General features: G+C 32.8%; 1 protein-coding gene across 6 annotated transcripts in view; it reads left to right on the top strand.

Annotated features, from left to right (window-relative positions):
* The first annotated feature begins 810 nt into the window (after nt 1–810).
* LOC105199212 (DNA helicase MCM8) overlaps nt 811–25,995 on the top strand; it is a 164,226-nt gene continuing 139,041 nt past the window's right edge. For 2 of the 6 annotated variants that reach the window (XM_039456004.1, XM_039456001.1), the window contains exons 1-4: nt 820–1,127; nt 2,526–2,624; nt 12,302–12,543; nt 18,626–18,761. In XM_039456004.1, the coding sequence (XP_039311938.1) occupies nt 1,055–1,127; nt 2,526–2,624; nt 12,302–12,543; nt 18,626–18,761 (550 nt within the window). In that variant the 5' untranslated portion in view covers nt 820–1,054. Of the gene's footprint in view, nt 1,128–1,643; nt 1,663–2,525; nt 2,625–12,301; nt 12,544–18,625; nt 18,762–25,995 lie in introns of those variants that run through there. The other 4 variants (XM_039456000.1, XM_039456002.1, XM_039456003.1 and 1 more) reach the window with 4 other exon arrangements.

Here is a 25,995-nt window from a genome sequence, read left to right as displayed (position 1 = left end):
TTTATGATTGAAAAGGGAGGGTTCCGACAGCGCACATCCCGATAGACCACCAACCAATCATCTTGACTTATCTAACCCAACCTACAGAAAATCTCTAGGCATCTGCCATTGTGAGTGGTTTGTGTGCTATCGGGATGTGAGCTATCGGGACCCGCCGGATCAAAAAGACTATTTTCAATAGAACTTTCGGAATAGTTGCGCACAGACCCGATTGGACACTACCAGTAATCTAATCTAACCCAACCAACGGAAATACTCTAGGCATTGGCCGCTATGATTGGTGGTGTCCAATCAGGTTTGTGCGCAACTGGGACATTTTCCCACTCTACTTATAGCGGCTAATGCTTATAATTTTTTGTTGGTTGGATTAAATAAGTCAAGATGATTGGTTGGTGGGCTATTACACCGTGCGGACGAGATCCGATAGCGCACGGTGCAATAGCCCACCAACCAATCATCTTGACTTATCTAATCCAACCAACGAAAAAACTTTAGGCATTGGCCACTGTGAGTGGTGGTGGGCTATCGGTCCCATGCGCTATCGGGATCCACCCGCACCGTGCGCTATCGGATCCCGTCTTTGGATGACGCACGTCGGATGCAGTGTGAATCCAGCTGCATATGATTGATATCGGCATTACCAGCATTAAAGGGCCTCGCACATAAAATGCATAACAAAACATAAGCACAACATAAGACCGTTGGGCCAATGAGCATTCAGCATAAAGTCGCCATATTGATTTACATAACATTTTCATTGGTCCGTCGGTTTTATGTTGTGCTTATGTTATGCATTTCATGTGCGAGGCCCTTTAGTTTACTACCACCGATAGTAGACTAATTAATATAGGTTAAGAAATTTCATAATACAACTGGACTTCGGGCTCAAGGTTAAAGAAATTCGATACTTGACATTATTAGAAGTGTGATACAATTTCATAATATCGGAAATCCAAAGTTAAAAGTAAGAAAATTAAAGAAAATTAACTATTGAGTAATAAAATTTATTGCTGTTCTTTTTACATATATGGAATATATATTAGTCCTCTAAGTTATGGGTGACAAATCAAATTTTTATAAAAAAAGACGGAAAACCAAAAAAAGTAACGAAAAATGTACAGAACCATGTAAGTATCCAAATTTTCTACAGTTTACTTTTAAAAGTGCCTTTTCATATGCAACATGTGGCAGCAAAAATAACATGATTTAGGCTACGGCCCACTTGACGCTTCAAATGCTTCAAAGTATTATTTGATTGGTCAATTTGTAAAATTCATTGTTCTGATTGGTTAATCAAACGCTTCGAAGCATTTGTAGCGTCAAGTGGACCACAGCCTTAAATTTTCTATAATTGTTATATTTGCTGCTTATGAAAAAGAATACCAGTAGAATATTAAATTTTAATCTCAAAATATATTAGATGATGTGCTCGATTTAAATTTTAATATTTTCCAGTTTGATAATGTACAATCAAAAATTATTATAGCACACAGAATGTATACAAATAATTCAAGAAAATAACTTGGAAAACTTCAAAAGGCAAAAAATTGTGTTTGATATAACTTTTGGTGCAGTTGTAGTTTGAGCAATTAAAATTTTAGAGAAAAAGTGATATTATGAAAAGAAATGTACTTATTGATAATTGAATTTTAATAATATTAGGTTTGTGATTTAGAAGTTTCCAAAAAGTTTTTGTGCACTTGAAACAAGATAGATATGTATTTTCCATTATCTCATGAAAAATTTTCAATATGTAATAGCAAACTGCTGTGGCTACATTTTGCAATTGAAATAATACATTTATTTTTTATGTTATTCTTTGCATTACTTTTTATGTGTTTTTAATTGTTTTTAATGTATATAATTTAATAAAAGAAATTTTAAAGTTATATTAATTTCACAAAGAAGAATGTGTTACGTGTATATATTAAATCTAACAAATATATTAAATCTAACAAATATACAAATCTTGGTAAAAAAATTTTAATAAAATTTAGATGATGTTTTGATGAACATTTATTCATATTTTTACATTTTATTAAGAATTCAATAAAAATATCATAAAGTTTTAACAAAAAATAATATTATTTAATAAAAAATTAAAATTTTATTAAAATTGCAATAAATCTTTAATGAAATTTTAATAAAAAATTGGAGTTATACTATATTTATAAATAAATGACGTATTAAAATTGTAATAAATTTTTAATGAAAGTGCGACAAAAAATCACAAATATTTTAGAATGACAAAACAATGTTTTATTAAAACTAATGAATTTTTGATGAAATTTTCATGAATTTATTAGTCATAATATTCTAAATTAATCTTGAATTGATGGGACATAAACATAATGTAATCGTGCATGGTGGAATTATAGACTAAAGTTATAAGGTTAAGAGTTAAACATTAAATTCACAAAATGTCATCAAAGTTTTAATAAAATTTTTTGATGAAGCAATACATTAAAAATAAAAAGTGTTAAATGTTGTGTTTTTTTTAATAAAACATTTTAATGTTATTTTAGACAAAAGTGAAACAAATGATAATTCGAATAATAATCTGGACATTGGCAGAAATACAAATATTCCATATTATGGATGGAGATTGTTTTTTCCTGATAAAGGTAAAAATATTATATGTATATTATAAAACGTGTAAAACATGTAAGATGAAGATTTAAAATAATCAACATTCAAGAAAAAAAGTACAATTGATTCTAATTTTAAAATAATATATGCTATTTGAGTGATTTGAGGCGTACACAGGGATCATTGTGTTCAACGTTTTTTGAACTCAATTTTACTTGCTAAATTCGCAAATTATAGACAAAGAAGCATGAAATAACTTATAAATTATTGATTTTTTAAGAAATCTATCTTAACTCTAGCTTCCTACACATGAGTCTGAAGGACTCTATGCAATTTTTTTTACATTGTAACTTTTATAATGTAATTTGAAGATTGAGGTTTTAAATAAACTTTAACTATCCATAGATACAATAAGCTTGTAGGCACATTTTTTTCATTATTTTTAATGTAAGAACACAATAGCTTAAAAAGGGTCTCTTGTGAGCATAATTTGTAAGTTTTTGACATTCTAGATACTACTTTATTTTTTATTAAATACCTATATGTTTACTGAATTTCAAATAGTATAATAGTAAGTAGTACATGAAAGTAGAATTAAAAGAAAGTTATTTTAACCTTTAGCTGACATACTATATTGGATTTGATATTTTGTCACACATGGGTGTATGTCATCTAACCATTTTCAATTGCGTGTACTTTGATATGTAATGTATAGAATTTCAGGGATGCTAGCGAGTCTTTTTTTCCACTTTTTGTTTCTTTTCTTAAATTTGATAACTTTCCTGTTTATTTTTACCATTTATAAGCTGAAATTTTGATAATATTCAGCAGCATTACAAAGCAGCTGCTGAACATCTATTGTCAAAATTTATTTAAAAATTTTTGATATAAAAAACTTGATGGGAGAATCGAAATTTCTATTAGTAACAAAAATTGTGAAAGCTAGTTTGAGTCTTGTACATGCTAGGTAGTGCTGATGTAGAGAGGCGTTTTAGTGATTCTGATAACCATTTGACAGAAGAAATCTTTAATGTTAATAAAGACACTCAACGCCAAAATGGTAATTTAAGGATGGTTTAAAAAAATATAATAACAAGCTCAAGTTCTCATCATGAAACAACTTAATACAATGGGACGTCTAGCATAAAGTAGCTACAAAACCTATTTAGAAGAACAAAAAGAAATGAAAATTGAAAAAGAAAGGGAAGAAAAGCAGAAAGAGGAAAAATAGAAAATGTAGGAACAGCTTACGAAAGATCAGATAAAAGGAGAAATGATATTTCTGTACTTGAGGCTTAATATAAAGAAGTAAAACAAGAAAATGATAATATAAAGGCAAGAGAAAAACTACTTGAAGAGGGAATTAATAGGCTTAAAAATGCTCTAAAGGAAAAAGACTTTTAAAAATTACAAATTGCTCATGGATTGTTTAAAGGGGTTCATGCTATGAAATAAAATTTAGATAATTCTCAGGTTGAGTTACTACATACAAAATTAGAGACATGTGCTTATATAATTAACTACTTTTATAACTAGTTTTTTAAGAAAGCTTGAATTGAGAGTGATACTGTAACTAACGGTATGCATGTGCCTGATAATTCTGCTTAGTGAAAATGTAAATGTTATATAATAAGAGTTATTTAATTTTATTAAAATATGATTTATCAAATTAATTTAATTTTATTTTTTGAGATGAAATATGACACCAAAGATGAACTGTGTTCTAGAATTTACTAGATTTTCATGTCTAGAACGTAACATTTATATAAGATTGTATCTCTAGAGTTATTGTAAGCAAAAATTTCCTTTGTACTAAATGTGATGCTAAAAAACAAGTTATATATGAAGATTTTTCTTGTTGTAGAAATAAATATGTGTTTAAATTGTTTTTAATTTTGATTGTGTATTGAATTCATCTAAAGTAATAATTAAACGATACTACTATGTATTTTATTTGTCGTCACTTTTGTCACTTTTTGTGAAAAAGTTAATTTTTTCCACTTTTTTTTTCTTTGGACATTGCTAGCACCACGAGAATTTGAACCAAGTTTTTTTATTGGTACGTTAAGAAGGACAAAAAGAAAGTTGAGAAGAAAAATGAATAGGTGTGAAAATTGAGATGTTGAATTTATTCAAAATATTCAGGAGAGAAGAAAACAAACTCGCGCAAGAAATGATTTTTTAAATTTATATTTTTGAAAGGAAAACTGCTAATGCGGGCGTAGAATGAGCAAAGTGAATTATTGATATATTTGTACCTTTATTCGAGCGTTACAAGAGAGAAGGCGGTTCATGCCATAGAATGAATGAGTAGCTGTGCGTGCGTGCGTGCGTGCGAAAGGGACGGTCAATGTGCGCAACTGTTGCTCGGTTGCCGGGAACAAGAAGACGCGAGATTTGGCGGCGCAAACGTCTTTAACCCTTAAACACGTAAGTGGGTCTGAGAGACCCCATATGAAGTTTTGAACGCTTTCTGTGTGAAGATAGAATGAGATAGGTGGTTTGGACCAAGACGTAAAAAAAGTTTGAATTCTCTTTTGATTGATATGGTTGATTAACTTTTTTGGTCAACTAGAATTCGAACAGTACGTCAGCAAAGTTTTGTTAGGGTCAATGCAACCCATATAGTGTGTAAGTGAAACTTTCTGTGAGTATTTTACATAAAAAAGCTGGACAAAATACGTTGGAACAGGTCGGTTTGCGGATGTTACTCGCATATACTCTGTCTAAAGTTGGAATACTATGTTGTAGAAAAGGAAATTTTTCCGTAATATGAAACACATCAATTTTCAACTTTAGACACGATTTAATCAAAAATACCTCATATTTGCCTTGTTACGTAAGTACATTTTTTAATAGAAGTGACAATGCTATAATTTTTATTGAAAGTATGAATCTTTAGCTTTAAAACGCCGTATTGTAAAGTCTTTGAAAGTTTTTTGTTGCAAAAATATGATTTAAAAAAAAAGTGGATTTTTAGACACCCAAAAGTATCTCATATTCTCCATGTTACATAATTATACTTTTTAAAAGGAATGACCTTGCCAAATTTTCTTTTGAGAATGTGATTCTTTAGCTTTAAAATACCGTATTTGAAAGTCCTTAAAAGTTTTTTGTTGCGAAGGTATGATTTTTTGAAGGAAAAATGTATTTTTGACTAATTTCTCATTTTTGCTAAATGGTTTTTCCTTTATAACTTTACAATAAATTATTTTTCGGCAACATCGATTGTGCAGTTGCACTCTTGAGATTCTGAACTTTCATTTAAAAAAAAATTGTAGAAAAATATTGATTGTAATAAAAATTATAGCTTCTCAAAGTTGAAAAAGTCTCCCAGTCCCGAAAATGTATTTACGTATTTTACGGGTTTAAGGGTTAAAAACCATTAGAAAAATTTTTTCAACGAATTTTGAAAGGTAATTAAATCTGCTTTAATTTTAATTATTTTCAAAAGTATATCTTTTCTGTAATGTGAAATTGAGTGGTTTTTCTGCGTAAGAAAAGCCGAATTGATAGAATAAAATGAGTAAATTATTTGTTTTTAATTATAAAATTTGAAAAAACATAAAATACAATATAATATACTTTATTATTATTTATTTAAATGGATCATTTGCAACAAATTTTTGCAATATGTTGCTTATACATCGGTTTGTCACATTTTAAATATTTATACGATGTTTTTCGATCTAGGGTAGACGGATATGATGAGCATTATTTTGGTTTGGTTATTTTATTTTTTGCCAACAAATCGCGAGAATCTTGAACTTCGGGAATGTCTGTATAATCTAAGATTCTTTCAACTTGTACACACAATATTGTTTGCAATATTTAAGAAATAAGACGTTATGTCAGAAATGGCCTGATGAGAGCTACAGTTAAATCTCGTATGTAATTTTTGCGACATTTTTTTAAATTATTTATTAGTAAATTATAAATTATGAACGAATTAACGTTAGCATGACATTAAAGTATCGCATATATCATTTACATGTTTTTCTTGCAGTGGTGAAATCGTAACATTTTTTATCAAAACGTAAAAACAAACCAGTTAAAAATAAAGTAAAAAATTATAGAAAATGTTAATCAACTTATTTTTGCTTGTTAAAGATAAATATAATTTTTTTTTATCGGTGATACGTACGTATTTGATACACTGGATTTAATGCACCTGTAACTTGAAAAAACACGACTGTGTAAAATTTCTATTTGATTCTCGGAGACTGTTATCATGGAGCATAAGTAGCGGAAATATTGATAGAAATATTCTCCGACTTCTGTCCCTCTAATTCTTACAGTTTATAAATGCTAAACATCTTTGTAAATAGCCCGGGTGTACCTCACCCAGTGTGTCAGCTGAGGCTTAAATAAATACCACTTGGATTGGAATAAGATTTTTTAACGAGAATTGCAGATATTATCACTTGGGTTTTGATTAAAATCAATGATAATACAGAGATAGCACCACTTGCGTTTTGAACAAAAAATTTGAAACGCGCGCGCGTACACCCACACACATTTGACGCCTTTTTTACCCTTTTTTTTTTGATAAGGTAATTTTGTACTAATATTACGTGTTTTGTAGTGTTAAGCAATATGTATTTTTTTTGTAATAAAAGACATGATTTCAATTTAGCAAGATTGTGAAGAAGTAATATCTAACGTACATGTTGTGATACACAAAGATATATTAAAGTTAAAGATATTACGACATGGGTTGGCATAGGAAGAATTTTCAGTTGAAATATAGAAAGATAGTACCACTTGGGTTTTGCGGAAAAAATAAAGATTTGAGGCGCGTACACACATACTTGGCACCTTTTTTACCTTTTTTGTTTTTTGGAAAGATCAGGGTTTACGTCTGTTTGTCATCCTCACCAATGTAATGTAAAAAAACACTAACATCAAAATTTTAATTAAACATTTTTTATTCAGATTTTTTTACATAAATTATTTAAAATGTTTTTTTAAAATTTGAAAATGTGTTACGTATTTAAAAATATTTACTAAAATATTTATCAAAATATTTTTTATACAAATACAAAAATGAATGAAATCATAAATGTACAAATTGGAACATTTTTCAGAAATATTATACTTCAAAAAGACTACATTTTTTTCTAAAAATTTTTCATAAATGTAAATTCTGAAATATTCTGAGATTTTTTATTCTATGATCATAATTTATATAAGTAAAATTCTAAGAAGAGGTGTAGATTCTGAATTATTTTTGAGTATTTTTGAAAAATGTTTCAATCCATTGTATAAAATCTGAAGTTATAAATCAGTATAATTAAACAGTATAATTAAACAATGAAAATATTTTTTAAAATTTAAAAATGTTTTATGAATATAACTTTTAGTAAAAATAAATTAATTTTTAAACATAAATTTTATCTATTTGTTACCGTAATGATATTGAATCATTGAAAAAAATCTCTATCCGTTACTATAACGAGATTTGTATGGATGTATTATGATCCGATAGACGTCCATTGGAGGTACGTTTGCAAATACGCTGGACATTCATAGAACATTCATTTGGGACGTCCATTGGACATTCAAAAGGATCTATAATGGACATTATTTTCAGTACTCTTTCGAAAAAAAATTTATTTTAATATTGTAAAAACCGTTTTTTAATGTTAAATAAAATAAAAAAGTTATTTAAAGTAAAAAAAAGTTGGGAATTCTTTTCAAGAAATTTTTTTCGGAAATTTTTAAGCGGCCATTCATCCAAGTCGTAACCTTGCTGAACGTTGCTTGATCTGTAAGACCTGCTACGAACTGATGCCTGGCGATGATCTGTGAACACTTTGTGTTAACACATGTATATCGAATCAATATATGTTATTGAAAAGATAAAAGATATTATATAATTAAAGCATATTATTTATATAAGCACATATAAAATTATATTTTTTTACGATTACAACTTAGATGAGTGATCGCTTGGAAATTTCCGGGAAAAATTCTTGAGAAAAATTCTCGATTTTTATTACTTTAAAAAACATTGTTATTTTGTTTAATGTTAAGAAAACGTTTTTTTACAATATTAACATAAATTGACCGCATTGACTCTCGGAGTAGAATAAATATTTTTATTTGTAACAACCTTTATTGCTTGTTCTTGGCTTTAATTTTATTTAATATGATTAAAATAAATATTTATCAATAAATATTTTTTTTGTAAAAAAATTTATTTAAGCCTGCAGCGAAAGCAACGCGTCGCGAGCAGACTTAGAAAATTTTTTTAATAAGATGGACATTTTTAAAATATCCGAATGTAAACATACTTTGTAATTGCGACAAAAGACGTATGAAACATTATATCTATGCGGTAATAGCGCGCTTCCTGATTAACATTCAAATACGAATATCTTATGGACGTCCAAAAATTGGTTATTAATAGACGTCCAAAATCGGACATACAATGAATGTTCATTTCATGTCCATGGACGTGTGGACTAAAACGGATGTCCATAGGATGTCTTGTGCTATCTGAGCAAGTTCAGATCCAAAATTGACGCAGTGACACTTGTGTAGGCCATGTATGTTATTCTGTGTATGTGTATGTTACGGTGTAAAGTACCAGAATAACATACATGACCTACTCCCGCGTTATTGTATGACAGGTTTATTTTATTTTTTATTCTCATGATCTTAACTAAACTGACGTTAATTTAACAAGTAGACGATCAAAGTAATTGCGATGTGGATGGAACGAACGGTTACAGAAAACTGTCTTCTGTAACCGTTAAAACGTACAATAGAAACATTAATTATATTTTACATATTATTTTATTTTAACTGTTTAGTATTTGCAATTCTTTGAATATAATAAATTATAATTTCTGAATTACTTAAAAATTAAAAAATAATGAAATAATTCTATAGAATGATTTAAATTTTATTATATTTAGAGAATTACTGTTAGTAATATTTCAAAAAAGTTTCAGTCACTTCAGTAACACTACTGTAGAGTTTCCAAAAAGGCGTATTTTTGATCATTTTTTACAGGAAAATGAAAACGGTAACGCAAAATCCTTGTTTTACATACTTTAAAGTATTAACAAAAATTTTTTTGCATTTTTTATTACAAAATGGCGATGACAAAGCTTGGCAACGATGACTACTCGTTTCGGAAGGTGTCTTACTGCCGCACCAAAATTTGCTACAATTTTTGCTTTAGAACAAAAAACCAATTATTTTTTAAATTTTTTATGTCATTATCTAGCGAAGCACGTACGAAATTAGAAAATAATTTTTTTTTTGTAAAAATGACAACTGAAAAAAAAAATTTATTTTTTTGCAAAAAATTTTGCAGAAAATTGTTTATAAAAAAAAGTTTACAACGAAAGGTAAAATAAAAACGTACTTCGCTGACAAATGTATTTTAGAAGCTACAGTTAAAATTTTAAGTAAATCGATCAAGATTTATGAAAGTTATGAGTGCGGCAAGCTTAAAAAAAGTGATTTCGAGAAAAACGCGTTTAAAGTTCATGCAACAGAGATAGAAATTTGTCGTTTACCTTTAATCTGCGATGCTTACACCATACAATTGGTCTTCTTTATTGATGTTCGCTTTTTCCAGATCTCTCTTGGCCGCTTTTAAAGAAAATTAACTGTAGGTAACTAATTCTCTTATTATTCTCAGAAGGATTCCTTTGCAAACGCTTCAAATCTTACCGAAAAGTATGATGCTTTAAATTTTCAAAAATGACAATTAGGGATCTTTCTTTGCTTTTAGACTTTTTGTACCTTATTTCTAAGACTTTAAAGCATCATTTAAGTAAAAAAAAGTAAAAACCGATTTTTTGAAAATTCTACAGTGGTATTACCTCTTCATAAACTTTTTAATAATATTTCAGTAAAGTTGCGGATTTTTTAAGTAATTCTTTAGCAACTTTTGTAAAAAGTTTTAAATGCAAGAATGTCGGGTACATTTTGTTATTCCGAAGCTATTTCAGAAATACTGGAAACAAATTTCGCAACTTTTATGTTTTAATTGAGATACTGAGACACCTCTCTGAAAAAGTTTGGTGTCTAGGCACTTACGGTACACAATGTTTGAAGGTTTCTTGTATTTTCTAATAAAAATTCAACTATGTGACGTGCTTAACCCTTAAACACACCGATCCCGTAAAATACGTAAACACATTTTTGGGTTGGAGACTTTTTTAACTTTGAGAAGTTATAACTTTGGTTCTAATCAACATTTTTTAACAATCTTTTTTATATGAAAGTTCAGAATCTCAAAAATATGACTGCATAATTGATATTGCCGAAAAATGACTTATTGTTAAGAGGATGCTATAGTGACGGGAATTACCGACACATTACAGTGTTCATTAATTTTTGAATTGGTTCTACAGATCACAAAATCCTTTTACAGAATAAAAGTACGCACCAAAACAAAGTGCGGGCTGGTAAATTTTACGAGAAAATCGAACAAAAAATTAAAAATTTATTTATTTTTGGCTCGTGGATCTGTCAACCGAGGTTAACTTTTGTCATTTACTAACGTTCTGTAGCTCATATGTATAAAATGAGACCAGGCCGCACTTTAGAAAACTCTAACGAACAACACTGACTGTATTCCATTTCAGTCAAAAGCCTAACGAAAAAGTTTAACATGTAAACAGCTGTACGTGTACAAATTTCGCATAGCGCACGTAAACAATGGCAAGCAGAGTAGTGACTGTAGTTGATAGGTCTTTTCGCAGATGGCGAAATAATCGAAAAACAAATACAGATCTATGCGATGGACAAAGAGCGATAGCCTGGTCTCCCGCGAAAAATAATCTGCAATGCCGACGTCGAGGAAGTTCTTTGGTCACTATAGCATCCTCTTAAGTTATAAAAGAAAAACCATTAAGCAAAAATTAGAAATTGTTCAAAAATCTACTTTTCCTTTAAAAAATCATATCTTCACAATAAAAAACTTCTAAGGACTTTCAAATATGGCATTTTAATACTTTCAAAAAAAAATTGTGGTATTGTCATTCTTTTTAAAAAGTATAATTATGTAACATGGAGAATATGAGATATTTTTGGGTGTCTAAAAATCCACTTTTTTTTAAATCTTTTTTTAAATATTTTTGCAACAAAAAACTTTTAAAGACTTTACAATACGGCGTTTTAAAGCTAAAGAGTCATACTTTAAAAAAAAATTATGTTACTGTCATTTCTATTAAAAAATATACTTACAAGGCAAATATGAGGTATTTTTTATAAATTTAAGGTATCTACAATTGAAAATTGATGTGTTTCATGATATATTTTGGACCCTACGCAAAAATCCTCTCTTTCACGGTACTATAGTATTTTAACTTTAGACAGAGTAACATACGCGAACGGACCTGTTTGAACGTATTTTATCCAGTTTTTTAACATAAGATTACTCACAAAAAAGTTTCATTTACACACTATATGGGTCGCATTGATCCTAATAAAATCTTGCTGCCGTGCCGTTTGAATTCTAGTTGACCAAAAAAGTTGATTACCCATATCAATCGAAAGAAGAGATTTCAAACTTTTTTTTACGTTCGAACCTCTTATCTCATTTCGTCTTCACACAGCAAGCGTTTGAAACTTTGTATGGGCTCTCTCAGACTCACTTATGTGTTTAAGAGTTAATATATTTTGATTTCGATATGCTTTATGTTAATATATTTTATATATTTTATGTATCAATGAAATTTTTTTACAGAATATAAAGCTGACAATATTATTATAAAGCAGATTAAAGCTATGGAAATTTTTATAAAAAGACATGAAGCATTATCTTCATCATTCACAATGACAAATTTGGAAGCAGGAATGTCTTTTGACATCGATATATGTGAATTGTGCAATGATGATGAATTTATGAAGCAATGGCCAAATTTCAAAGATGAAATATATGAAAATCCAATAAACACATTAAATTGCATAAAACTTAGCATTCATCAGGTATTATTTTTATTATTACGTATTTTTTTTTTTTTTAATTGATTAGACATGAGTACATATGCGCGCATGTGCAATGAGGTGCATTAATGAGCTCCTTTTTCGGTGTAGATAAGATATAGATGAGGGCGCCATCCGTAGTTGTTGCACTATCCACGGATAACGCGCTCATCTACAGCAATTGATGAATGACCCGCACGTACAATGAGGTGCATTAATGAAGTCCTTTTTCGGTGTAGGAACTCCAGAAATTTAAGCAATCATGTGATGCCATTGGCTTAGTGAGTTCGTCTGATTGGCTAAGAATGCTGTGACTTTTGCACTAGCTATACCGAAAAAGGGCCTCATTAATGCACCTCATTGTACAAGGAAACGATCGGAACTGTCTCTTACTGATTTTGATGAACTTTGGATGTATTGTAGAAGATTAAAAAAATTTAGATTCATACTTCTTTTATTTGCGTTTCCAGGTTTAGGTTGAAACACTTTCTCGAACTTAATGGAGTTTTAAAAAATTTGATTTTTTCAAAAAAGTGAATACACTGTTAAACAAAGCATAAAAAATTATAAATTTTTTGACTAAAATTTTTGCTAAAACGTTTTGAAGGTCATTCAGGAGAATGTTTTTGACACGGTTAAAGATCATCGGAGTTCCTAAATAGAAGTTTTACTATTAATTTTTGTAAAAAGTTTTAGGTAAAGCTTAAAAAATATTTTCGCTTTTTTTTTAGGTTTTTAGCGGAAAAATTGAAAAATTGGAACTTTTATTTAATTGTAATTTGGGCGAGAGAGGACAATGTTGTAAATGTCTCTTAAAAATTTTGAATTGGATAAAGAATTAGATGAATTATTGCTATAATTTTGAAAAATCTTGTTTTGAGAACAACGTGTTAATAATTTTACAAATAATTTATACATTAATAAAAATTTTTGCAAGCTTCTTACCTTTACTATTTCAATGTAAGATTTACTTCATTAGTTTATCAATTGCATAAATACAACTTTGCTCTGTAAAAGCTATATTTGCGCAATCAATGAAAAAACTTACCTTTATTTAATCCTTAAACACGATTGATTCAAAAAATTACATTAACACATTTTTCGTCTGGTTGGTTTCTCACTGAATTTTGAGAAGTTATAACATTGGTCCCAATCAATATTTTTTAACAATTTTTTTTTAAATAAAAGCTCAAAATCTCAGAAATGTGACTGCGTAATCGGCATTGCCAAACAAAGATTTATTGTGAAGTTATTAAAGAAAATAAAATTAAACGAAAATAAATTGTTTAAAAATCTATTTTTTCTTTAAAAAAATTATATCTTAACAAAAAAAACTTTTAAGGACTTTACAATGCAGTGTTCTAAAGCTAAAGAATCATACTTTCAAAAAAATTATGGTATTATTTCTTTCAAAAAGTATAATTATACATAAGGAGAATATAGAGAATATACTTTTTAGTGAATTTATAATTAGAATAAAGGTTGATTAACTGAACAAATTAAGAATATTATTGCATTAAAAATATTTTATATAATATTGCTTAGAATTTTACATATACGATTCAGAATCTTACATAAACAAATGCAGTTGAGTTTGTTTTATCATCCACTTTTTTTCATGTGTAACCAAATAATTTATAAACAAATCTTTGGCACACCTATGGGTTTATCTCTTTCCTCAATAATAGCGTATATAGTTTTGCAAGACTTAGAGGAAAAGATACTAAAATCTGGAAACCTAAATTAACATTTTATTATCGCTACGTCAATGATATTCTATTTGTCATGCCGGAGAAGGAGATATGCGACATACTGGAACAATTTAATAATTATTATAAAAAAATAAAATTTAGCGTTGAGATAGAGAATAACCGCTGTCTTCATTTTTTGGATTTATCCCTAAATGTGATAAATAATAGAATATACGAGGACGCTCTGATAAGCACTAGGATTTGAAATGGAAACGCAATATTCAGCGAAACCGGTTTTACCATTATATGTCTCCATCTTTCTAACAATGCCTCTTAAAATTTCAGCCTATTCTGTCGATTAGTTTTGTATTGGCGGCCGATTAAAGTGACTCTCTTCGTCATTTTCGTAAATATGGAAAAAGAGTAATATATACGAGGTGTGTTCAAAAAGTATCGCGAATTTTGTGTTTTTTCAAAAATTATTTATTTATTCATGAATATCTATTTTGTCCCCTTCAAAGTAATCCCCATGAGATATTATACACTTGTGCCAACGGTTTTTCCAATCTTCGAAGCACTTCGAAAAATCATTTTTTTTTTATCTCGTTCAGCTCCTCCTTCGATGCCGTCTTTATCTCGTCAAGCGTAGCGTAACGTCGTCCTTTCATGGGCCTCTTCAGTTTAGGGAACAAGAAAAAGTCACAGGGGGCCAGATCTGGGGAATACGGTGGCTGCGGCATCATTAGTGTGTTGTTTTTGGCCAAAAAGTCGCGCACAAGCAACGATGTGTGAGCAGGGGCGTTATCGTGGTGCAAAAGCCAATTTTTGTTCTTCCACAAATCCGGGCGTTTCTGGCGGATTGCTTCGCGCAAATTGCGCATAACTTGCAGGTAATATTCCTTATTGACCGTTCTACCCTGTGGCAAGAACTCATGATGCACCACGCCCCTGCAATCGAAGAAAACTGTCAGCAAAACTTTCACATTCGACCGAACTTGGCGCGCTTTTTTCGGTCTTGGTTCGTGCGGCAGCTTCCATTGAGATGATTGAGCTTTGGTTTCCACGTCATAACCATAAACCCACGATTCGTCACCAGTTATGACCCTCTGGAGCAAATTTGGGTCGTCGCGGACAGAGTCCAACATCTCATTAGCAATGTTCATGCGATGCTGTTTTTGGTCGCAATTGAGCAATTTTGGTACGAATTTCGCGGCGACCCGTCTCATGCCCAAATCATTGATAAAAATCGAATGGCACGAGCCAATCGATATGTTTAGGTCCTCAGCAACTTCTCTAACGGTGATTCGACGATTGGCCAATACCATTTTCTCCACTTCATTAATTTTTTCGTCTGTTGTTGAAGTGCTCGGGCGTCCGGCACGCTCTTCGTCGTTCACATCTTCTCGGCCTTCTGAGAACATTTTGTACCACCGATAAACGTTGCTTCGGTCCAAGGTAGCTTCTCCGTATGCCACAGTCAACATTCGGAATGCATCCGCGCACTTAATTTCGTTTTTCACACAAAATTTGATACAGGTTCTTTGATCCATTTTTTTGAATAGGTAAAAATCGAAGACGATCCAAAACACGTGCAAGCAAAGCAGCTGTCAACAATTAAGTGAACATTCAAAATGGCCGAGCTTGTCGGCATAAGTGAGAGACATGAGTACCAACATAACGCCACAAAAAGATCGAAATTCGAATATACGTAACCCGCGAAAATTCAAAATTCGCGATACTTTTTGAACACACCTCGTATTGTTCAGTGATATGTTTTTTTTTTTATTTGGACGGGTAAACGTGTGAAGGAGTCTAAAAAAAATTGGAAGCCGTTTACGGGGATGTTGCTCTTTCGAAAAGTATTGCTTATAGATAGTATACTGAGTTTCATCGTGATCACACATTCGTCTTTAATGATGACTGTCTCGGGCAATCTAAAGAAGTTACTACCGACGAATTTGTCGCAAAAGTCTACGATATTGTATTAGCCGACCGCCGGGTGAAGGTGTTTGAGATAGCAAACATGGTAAATATCTCGAAAGAACGCACAGGACATATCCTACATGATTTATTGGGCATGAGAAAGCTATCGGCGCGATTGTTCACTATGGATCAAAAACAAAATCGGGTCGAACTGGGGTTTCTGATCGAATTAGGGTACGAACCGCTCCCCCATCTGCCGTATTCTCCAGATTTGGCCTTCAGCGACTTTTTCGATGTTTCTCAACATGAAAAAATGGCTCGCAGGGAAGAAATTGCTCTTTTTCCATATTTAAATGACGAAGACGGTCATTTTAATCGGCTGCCAAAACTAATCGACGGAATAGGCTGAAATTTTAACAGGCGTTGTTAGAAAAATGGAGATATATGATAGTAAAACCGATTTTGCTGAATATTGCGTTTCCATTTCATCTTTCAAATATTACTACTTATCAGGCCGCCCTCGTACATTGATTGCTCTCACAAAAAAACCTTTTCTGGCAGTTTTATTGTACTTATCTAACCAATCCGAGATGCCACAAAATTCGAACAATTTCGGAATTGTCTCGGATGAGATGATAAGTAAAACTCTGTTAATTAGATTAAAAATTTACCACCAGAAAAATATTGAATTGTGCATTAAAATTTTATTAGTCAACATTTATCCTCTAAATTCTAATTTTCAATACAATCAATCGAAGGATAAATAATTATATTACAGGAAAATTAAATCAATTTGATGAAATTAATGACTCAAGAGTAGGAATAACGAAACGGTTGACTTAAAGAAAAGAAGAAACGTTGTTTTTCCATATATTAACAATATCTCAAAAATTGTACAGCAGCGATCGGAAAATCTGAGTTTATAATACGATATTGTTATTTAAATGAATTAAACCAATATGTAAAAGCGTACAAGGACATGAACAATAGAATCATCAATAATAATGTAATTTACAAAATATGCTGTAAAGATTGTGATGCGACATATACATGGACAAACTGAGAGACAATTAGGCACTAGAATTAAAGAACATAAGAATAACAAGATTTGTTAAGTCATTCAGTGGACATCGAACACATCATAAATGAAAATTATACGTTCAATTAGGATAACACACAAATCTTAGATATTGAAAGAAATTGTTATAAAAATTTATATCGGAAATGATACACATAAAAGAACAAAAGGACAGTATAAATTTAATTAAAAACTGAATTACTTGACAGTGCTAATTTTAATATGCTAAAAGAACTTTCCGGTATTTCCTTCTCATGATATTTTGTATTTGTCTTTATATATACCAAAACATAACACCATCGATCTTAAGGTCAAATCTTTCATTATTTGAACACCAGATCTCTTACTGACAAGAAGCACAGGCACGTTAGATAACAGGACAGGAAAATTTATATATTTACACTTCATTGAGGTAAATTTTATTAACTAAAAATGTTAACTTCCATCATTAGATCATCAGTTTTTAAAGATTATTTTTAATTTGACATAGGTTTCCAGATCTTTCACAAAATTGTTTTTAACTTTTGACACGCGATGCCGGACAAAACATATTTTTGCTTTCAAACGAGCAATCCGTTGAGAAGTAGTAATCGTAGTTTTTTATGCACAAACCGTTATGTACGGAAATTGTATAGTACAATATATTTCTGACTGAAAATGTAAGCTTTCGTTATCATTAATTATGTCACAAGAGATAGGAAACTAAAATTAATACAATTGTTACGATTGAAAAAGGCTAAATAAAGCCGAAACATTTTGTTTATGTAAGATTCTAAGCAATGTAACTTTTTTTCTAGTTATGAGTTTGTTTTAACATACACGAGCCGTTATATTTTACTATTTTTAACCTTTAGCTGACACACTATATTAGATTTGATATTTTGCCACACATGAGTTTACGTCACCTGACCATTTTCAATTGTATATATGTTTGTATGTGCATGATGCATAGAATATGAATAATTTTTTTTAATTGATACGCCAGAAAGTCAAGATAAAGGCTAAATAGATGCGAAAATCGAAAAGTTAAATATATTTGAAATATTCAGAAAAGAAATAGCAAACAATTTATGAATGACAAGTATTTTTATAAGTAGCTTGGGTGTACGATATCTCTTATCTGAGGGTTAAATGTCGAGAAGGGTTTTGTCAGGTGCCTAAAAAACCTAAGTCGAAAGTAATGATGAATATTTTGAAGATTGAAAGGTATATGGTCTTTCTATAAATAAATGAATAAATAAATTTATTTAAAAAAGGCACCGAATTAATTTTTACACCTAATATATTGGGGGAATTTTATTTTAATATAAATAAGGGTAATATATAATTGTAAATTATTTTGTACATTGTTATGATTGCTGTTATTATAAATTTTTTTATATCATGATTTTAGAAAATCTTAGAGACAGTACCGGACGAAAATTTGCAGTATGTTTTGAATTCTATTGGCAATTTACCAACACTGAAATTAGGTATATTAAATTACGAACCAATTATATGTTTGCGAGATCTTAAATTAAACTATTATGGTAAGTATACATACATGATAATATTTTTACGCGCATGCGCATATGTATCCTGGTAGAAAAACTTTACTAAATTGTTACGAAATTTTTATTGAAGTTTGATGACATTTTACGTTTATTATGAAAAATTTTTATCAATGATTTCTTATCATAATTTTATAAAAAATTAACTAGCTTGAATAAAATGTCAATAATTTTGTTAAGGATTATTTATTGAATTTGCAATTTAAATTAAGATTTCTCTTAATTATTAAATATTTACACCAACAAGAAAGTCACATTTAATTTTGGATATTTTAATTCAATTTTGTATACTCAAATTCAATTTGTACATTTGCAATTTTGGATATTTATCAGTTCGTGGATTTAATATTTATTTTCTTTCAATGTATATATTTTTATGTATTTTCGAAGTTTCTTGTTCTGATTGTTCTTCTCTCAATACTCGCAGGACGTTACAAAGTCACGAGTCCTTATTTGTAATTATATTTTCCGTGTTTAAAATCTCTGTCTCAAGTTTTAAACGTTGTTTCTTGAAGGACAAACAACGAAATGGTTTTTCCCTTTTTTGAAGAGAATTCAAGGAACGGCCTTGTCTCATTTCGTGACAGATTCCAGCGCGAGCATCAGAATGAGTAGCATCGATTAAACGCTACAAAGTTAGTGAAGTGATTAATCAAGAGTGCGAACATTGTATATTTACTTTTTACAATTTATGACAAGTTACGAAGTTATCGTTCTTGCGCACAAACTAAACTTTGAAGAAATCGAATTTGGAACGCATTGCTCGCACAGAAATCGCGCGCTACTTCAACGTCAATGGATCAGATGTTTATGCTAAGTTGCACGTGAGCGACTTGAGCATTGTACCAAGCGTGACGTGAAATTATTTTAATTCATCAATATAGTGTTTGCAAGTTTTTGTTGCAATTTTATTAAAAATTATATTTTTAATAAAATTTCTTTAAATCGTATTACATAAAGAACTTTGACTAACCGATATGTGATAATGCAATATAAATGAAATGCCTTATCGGTCATAGCTAGATTTTAGTGCTGATATTTATTGTGTGATTTTATGCATTTTTTCAAATTTATGAAACTATTCGCCGATTAACTTTTCAATCTTAAAACACAGTTCTAAGTTGAACAAGAAATAGTAATATTACGTTATTAAATTAAAAATCAATTTAATAATAAGTGATGCTAACCAGCATTTAATTGTGAGAACCTTTTTATCTTAAAAAGGACTGAAGAATTTGTTGTGGAAAATAATACTGTTCTCACTATACATTACCGGTTGTTGCGAGAAATATCACTATATATCTCAGTGATCGAGTTAGTTAAGACCTGGAAAGTCGGAAATCTCAGGTTCGATCCCTGGTTGAGATGTTATTTCTTGCAACAAATTTTTTACAATTTTTTAGGAGGAAAAGATTCTCACATTTATATGCTGATTAGCATTATTTATTATTAAATTGACTCAATTTAATAACGTGATATTATTTTTTGTTCAACTTAGAACTGTATTTTAAGACCGAAACATTATTTAGCGTACAGTTTCGTGATTTAGAAAGCGTATACAAATCACACATTAAATATTAGCAATAAAATTTTTTTATATTTTTAATAAAAATATTTGCATAAAAAAAGTTAATAAGTAGTATTGGTCATTTTTTCTAAAGATTTTGTTATATTTTTATTGAATTCTTATAAAAATGTTATTTGTTTTTTATTCAAAAGTCTTTTTATTAAAATATTAAAATTTTATTACATATTAATATAAATTATATTAATTTTATCCAATTTAATAAAATTGATTCAAATTTTATCAAAATTTTGTTAATGTTTTTATACCAGGACACAGATATATTTTTTATACATACTGGAGAGAATTATTGAATGCGTGTTATTTTTTTATAATAGTTTCTATTTGCCCAAATAGCATAGAGTTCATGAATTATTCTTAAAATTTTTTTTTTTCTGAATTGTAATTCTTTAGGAATTCACAATAAGAATATCTCAAGAAGTTACATGCATCATGTTCAGAATTTCTTAGAACTTCTTGGAGTATATAGTTTCCTCAACAAACACATACTTTATGTATTTAAGTAGAATGAAGGATTACAAAATACTTTTTAAATACTAATTAACAGTAACATTACATTGTGATGTCCCGGTAAAGGCCGCCGGGCTATAACCGGGAACACTACGGATGTCCATTTTTAATCACTTTCAGTAGAGATACCTGGCGGCAATCACCGCTAGAAGAAACGCGCCAAGCTATTGCACGCGCTGAGTTGGCGCGCACTCGGAAGACACGCGGTCTTCCTTACCCCGACGACTCTGCTGTCAAGCGCCGAAAAATAATGGAGGCGAACGGAAGCGCCGGGTATAAATAGGGTCATCTCTCGGAAAAACGTCGACTCCGTCACCAACCAGCATGTTTATCCGATCCGTTGCGCTAGTGATACTCGGCCCCCTAGTCGGAAAACACGGTCGAAGTGTGTTTGGCTGCGGCGTGAGAGTACTCTGCCTCCGACGACTATCCTCTCTAGCTTCCGTCTGTCCGGAAAACGAGAAGCACACGAGCAGCCAAGCGTCTTGCCGGCGACCGGGATTTTCAACTCCTGGAGGGATAACATCCTCGCAAACCTTGCGGCACCCACAACACTGAGATCGTCGTGTTTGGGGTCCCGGGTCAAGGGTTCTTGATAGGGTGTCGCGCTTCTAATCCTGCCGACGACGATCCCGTCGTTTTTGCCATCGCACGCGGGAAATTGTCCTGTCGGTGAAACTCACGGAATCGGGCTAGCCCGCGGACCGTGCGATAGGCGACACGCGTCGCGCACGTAGAGATTTGCGTGTAACAGACCGCGCCCGCGATCCACCTGCGACATCACGCCAGCTACGCGCACCGCGTTTATAAATACCGCGTCTGTAAAATATTGTACATACTTGTTGTCCGTCCAGTTGCTCCGCGATATTCCCGCGATTATAATTGTCATCAACACCTAGCTGCGCATATTTTTTTGTAACGTGGAAACCCATTAAAATACATGTCTTTTTACTAGATAATAATAAAAATAAGTGGAAGAGGGCCATAGCGGGCAGTTGCCAGTTCGTCACTGCGACCTAGAGAGGTCTATTGTGACCATGCCCTAGCTTAGGTTAGCACTAGGTTGAGGCTTTTGAAGAACCGAACGACCTATCGAGGATCTATCTCTTTAATTTGATCAGGGGTGATAAGCACCTCCCGTAGGAATTTCTGTCTGAGGTAACTGACGGCCGGACAAACACACAAAATGTGCTCAGCGGTTTCGACCGTCTCCATGCAGAAGCGGCAACCATCATCCTCAGCTTTGCTAATTCACCTGAAGTAGTATCTAAGTTGGCAGTGACTGGAGAGAAAACCTACCAAAGTGGTTAGATTTCTTTTGTCCAGGGACAGTACAATCCTTGTTTTTTGTAGCGAATATGTGATAAACTTCTTGGCCTGGTTCAGTCCCGTTGTACCGTTCCAATATGAGGACTTTAGTCTATCCTCCCAGTATCTTATGAGTCCTTTGATGTGGTTGGCAGTGACTCCGCATCAGGGCTTTGGTCCTGTCGGGTGCGCGCATGCTTCTTTGCAAACTTATCTGCCATCTCATGGCCTCTGATATCCTCGTGTCCCGGGACCTACCAGAGAGTGACTTGGTTGTCCATGACCAAAAGCTTGAGGTTGGAGATGCATTCCCAGACGAGCGCAGAACTGCATGCATGGGCTGTAAGAGTCTTTACCGCTGTTTGACTGCCTGTTAGAATGTCAATAGTTGCGCCTTTTATACTTTTTTCCTGGCTGATTATGACACTCCTCGTGGGTTGATAGAGCAAGCCAAACTGAGAAAAAAAGTCTTTTATCATTTTTTTAAAATTTGCAATAGTTACCAATGTAACAACCCGTATTTCTTGTTTAGATATCGCGCACGGACGTAGCTCGTCGGTAATTCCAGGGCACGATCCGGGTTAAGAGAGAATTAGGCTGCGATTTGACGTGGAAAATATGTACAGTTTATTGTAGAGAAGAAAAAGGACGAAATACAATGTACTACTATTAGATACAGAGTCGCTCTTCGAAAGCGTCACCGCTGATACGTCGTCGACCGTATCGCTCATGGTGACGATTATTCTGGTATCGAACGGCGCGGTTACAGGGGTGCACCGGATTCGGTGCGCGTATCGTCGTCGGCGCGGTTGCCGCTATTCGTGCGACAGGTGCGTGTTGACGTCGCTGGCGTTCTTTCGACGCGACGGGCGGTCCGATGTTTACCGGCTTTGCGAGGTCGCGTGCGCGGTTTTCGCGGTCACCGGTGCGGTAGCGAAGCGCGGGGCGGCGCTCAGCTGAGCGTCCCTTTAAGGGCCACTTGCACCAACGCCGATTAACTTAAATTTTTCTATCGGAATTGACCAATCGCATTTGTCGTTAAGTAAAATTGACCAATCATGGTTGACACTTAATCTGCGATTAGTTAATTGGCGTTGGTGCAAGTGGCCCTAAATCCGCTGGTTGTACAACGCGCTATTGTTCGCAGACGGGATGCGACGGCTATGTCGAGTACGCTCGACGGAGGTAAAGACGTTTTACCCCGTTTTTCTTTAGCCGCTGCGGTAAGATCGGATCGGTACTAGGAAGCCGGTCGGGCACGCTTGCCAAGGCGCTTGAGCCCAGCTTCGGCGAGATGAGAGAAACGGGTGTGAGAGCAGTAGCCGTCGAGAACGCTCGACAGAGGCCAAGACGCTTGACCCCAGGACTACTTCGGGAGATTTCTTCGGAGACTAGTCGGCGGAGTAGCAGTCCGAAAAGTCGGCGGAGAAGAAGCGCAGCATCTCGCTGCTCCGGCGTTTTTATACCCGAATTTTGAGACGTCGGGAACGCTCGGTGGCGGTTCGGTTTGTTTCGGCGCCAGCGTCTCTGCCGCTCGAGATCGGTTGTGCGGAGAGCAAACGGAGGCGAGCGAGCACGTCGTTAGCGCGTGCCGGTTTGAGCCGGTGCGCGTGTGCGGCGAGATATCTCGGCGCGCGGATGCCTCGCTGCTTGTGTCGGCGCGTTTGGAATTGTTTGTGGGCGCGTAACGCCTCGTTCTACGCTCGGCGGTTGTTCGGCCGGCGTTTGGCGGACGATGACGGGTCCGTTGGAGGGGGTTGCGCGGAGGCGGTTTGTTACACCAAGATTGAAATTAGTAAAGTTGGCGAATGAGCGCATACTTTTCCTACCCACCGTACGCGGGGACCGCCTGTCGGTCGCCAAGCCAGAAGCAGCCGCGACAGGCAACACAGTGAGGAGAGAGAAGCAGCAATGTCTACTAGTCAGCGGCGTAAAATTCCTGCTCTGTTGGACAGGGCCGTCTTTCATATAATAGGGGCCCTAGGGCCTACATTAATTAAGGGGCCCTTTTTTTAAAACATTTTTTTAAAACAAGAATTAACATTTTATAATAATAAAATAAGTATATTAATTATTAATTTTTGTTATTTCTAATATAAACATTGCATTAAAATTGAAAGAAGATGTACACCCATGGAATTTGATTCTGTCCATGGGGAAATTTTCCAAACTAAGAAGTCGCTATCTTTCAATATACTTACAGTTTATGATTAACGTAACAACCAATAAGCTCTAGTCGTTACATTAATTATAAACTGCGAGTATGTAGAAAGTGGTGACTTCTCAGTTTGGAAAATGTCCCCATGGACAGAATCAAAGTCCTTGGGTGTACACATATATTTGGCAGCTTTTTGCATCAAACATTTATTAGAGGCTTCTTTCTTGATTTTTGACGAGCAAAATCTTCAATTACTTCCTTAATGTCCAACTCCATTAATATATTACTTTCGATACTCATGTACGATAAATAGTTTAACTTTTGTGGGTCATAGAACTCCTAATCTCATTTTTTATTAGTTTGAAAAAAGCTATGTTATTATGCATATATTTTGTGATTATTCAGTTATTCAGTACATTTGCACATTTGCATCTTACACCATATCTTTCAACTTTGGAATTGTTAATTGTTATGACTAAGTAGAACAAAGTTAGAAAAAACTCCGAAGTCCATAGCGATTAGGCTGCATTTACATGAGTGCATAAATGCGATATAGGAAATTACTAGATTTTGGCGATCCATGCAAATAAACGTCACATTGTGAATGGCGCTTTAATTCTAAAATCCTAGATTTCAATCAATTCGATTTTGGAGAAATAGATTTTGGCTAAGACAATCTTATTGGCTGAAACAAAGCATAAAAACTCTGTGTGATTCTCAAGCGGAGACATGCAGCGCAGCACGGCGCGCCGCGCGAAAACTTAAAATTCATATCAGCAATTACTTTTTATTTCATTATGTTGGGAAATTTTTTTGTTTTGCTTTTACTTTTGGCTTAACAGTGGGGCCCTCTTTAACACGGGGCCCTGAGCCCGGGCCCATCGGGCCCATGCCTAAAGACGGCACTGCTGTTGGACTATTTTATAACTTCATGACGACAATATCACCAGCTAGGAATATTGTTATGTGTCGTTGCGCAGTTTTTTTACCATATATAATATCTGTACAACGACGCTGATAACGAGACCTAATTATCGTTAAGAGTTACGGATTAGGTCTACAGAGCTGCTTGTTCTCTCGTTTTTTCGCAACGCTGCCTACCCTTGGCTGGGCGACCACTAGACGGTCTCCGCGCACGGTGGATAAGGAAAGTATGCGCTCATTCGCCGACTTTACTAATTTTTATCTCGGTAATTATTGCGAATTTTGAAAAATGGTAAAGGACTTTTTTTCTCAGTTTGACTTGCTCTATCCCACCAATGAGAGCTTAAGTGAACTTTATTAAACACTTTGTACAATACAAAATATAAGTATATAATTATGTTGTATGTAACAATTATTTGTTAAGTGGCAAATTATAATATTAATGCACGTAATGTTATTTAATATTAAAGAAGCGCCTTATAGAGGTTAGCTAGATCTTTATGCTGATATTTATTGTGTGATTTTACATATATTTTTAAGTTTATGAAACTATGCGCCGAATAACATTTTGGTCTTAAAATACAGTTCTAAGTTGAACAAGAATGAGTAACATCACGATATTATAATAAATTAAAAATTAATTTAATAATAACTGATGTTAACGAGCACTTAAATGTGAAAACTCTTTTCCTCTTAAAAAAAAGAGGAAAAGAGGTTTAAACCTGGAT

The sequence above is a fragment of the Solenopsis invicta genome, chromosome 12 (genome assembly GCF_016802725.1).
Source record: "Solenopsis invicta isolate M01_SB chromosome 12, UNIL_Sinv_3.0, whole genome shotgun sequence".
Classification (NCBI taxonomy): Eukaryota; Metazoa; Arthropoda; class Insecta; order Hymenoptera; family Formicidae; genus Solenopsis; species Solenopsis invicta.
The sequence above is the reverse complement of the archived record's forward strand: the minus strand, read 5'-3'. Positions and strand labels throughout refer to the sequence as shown.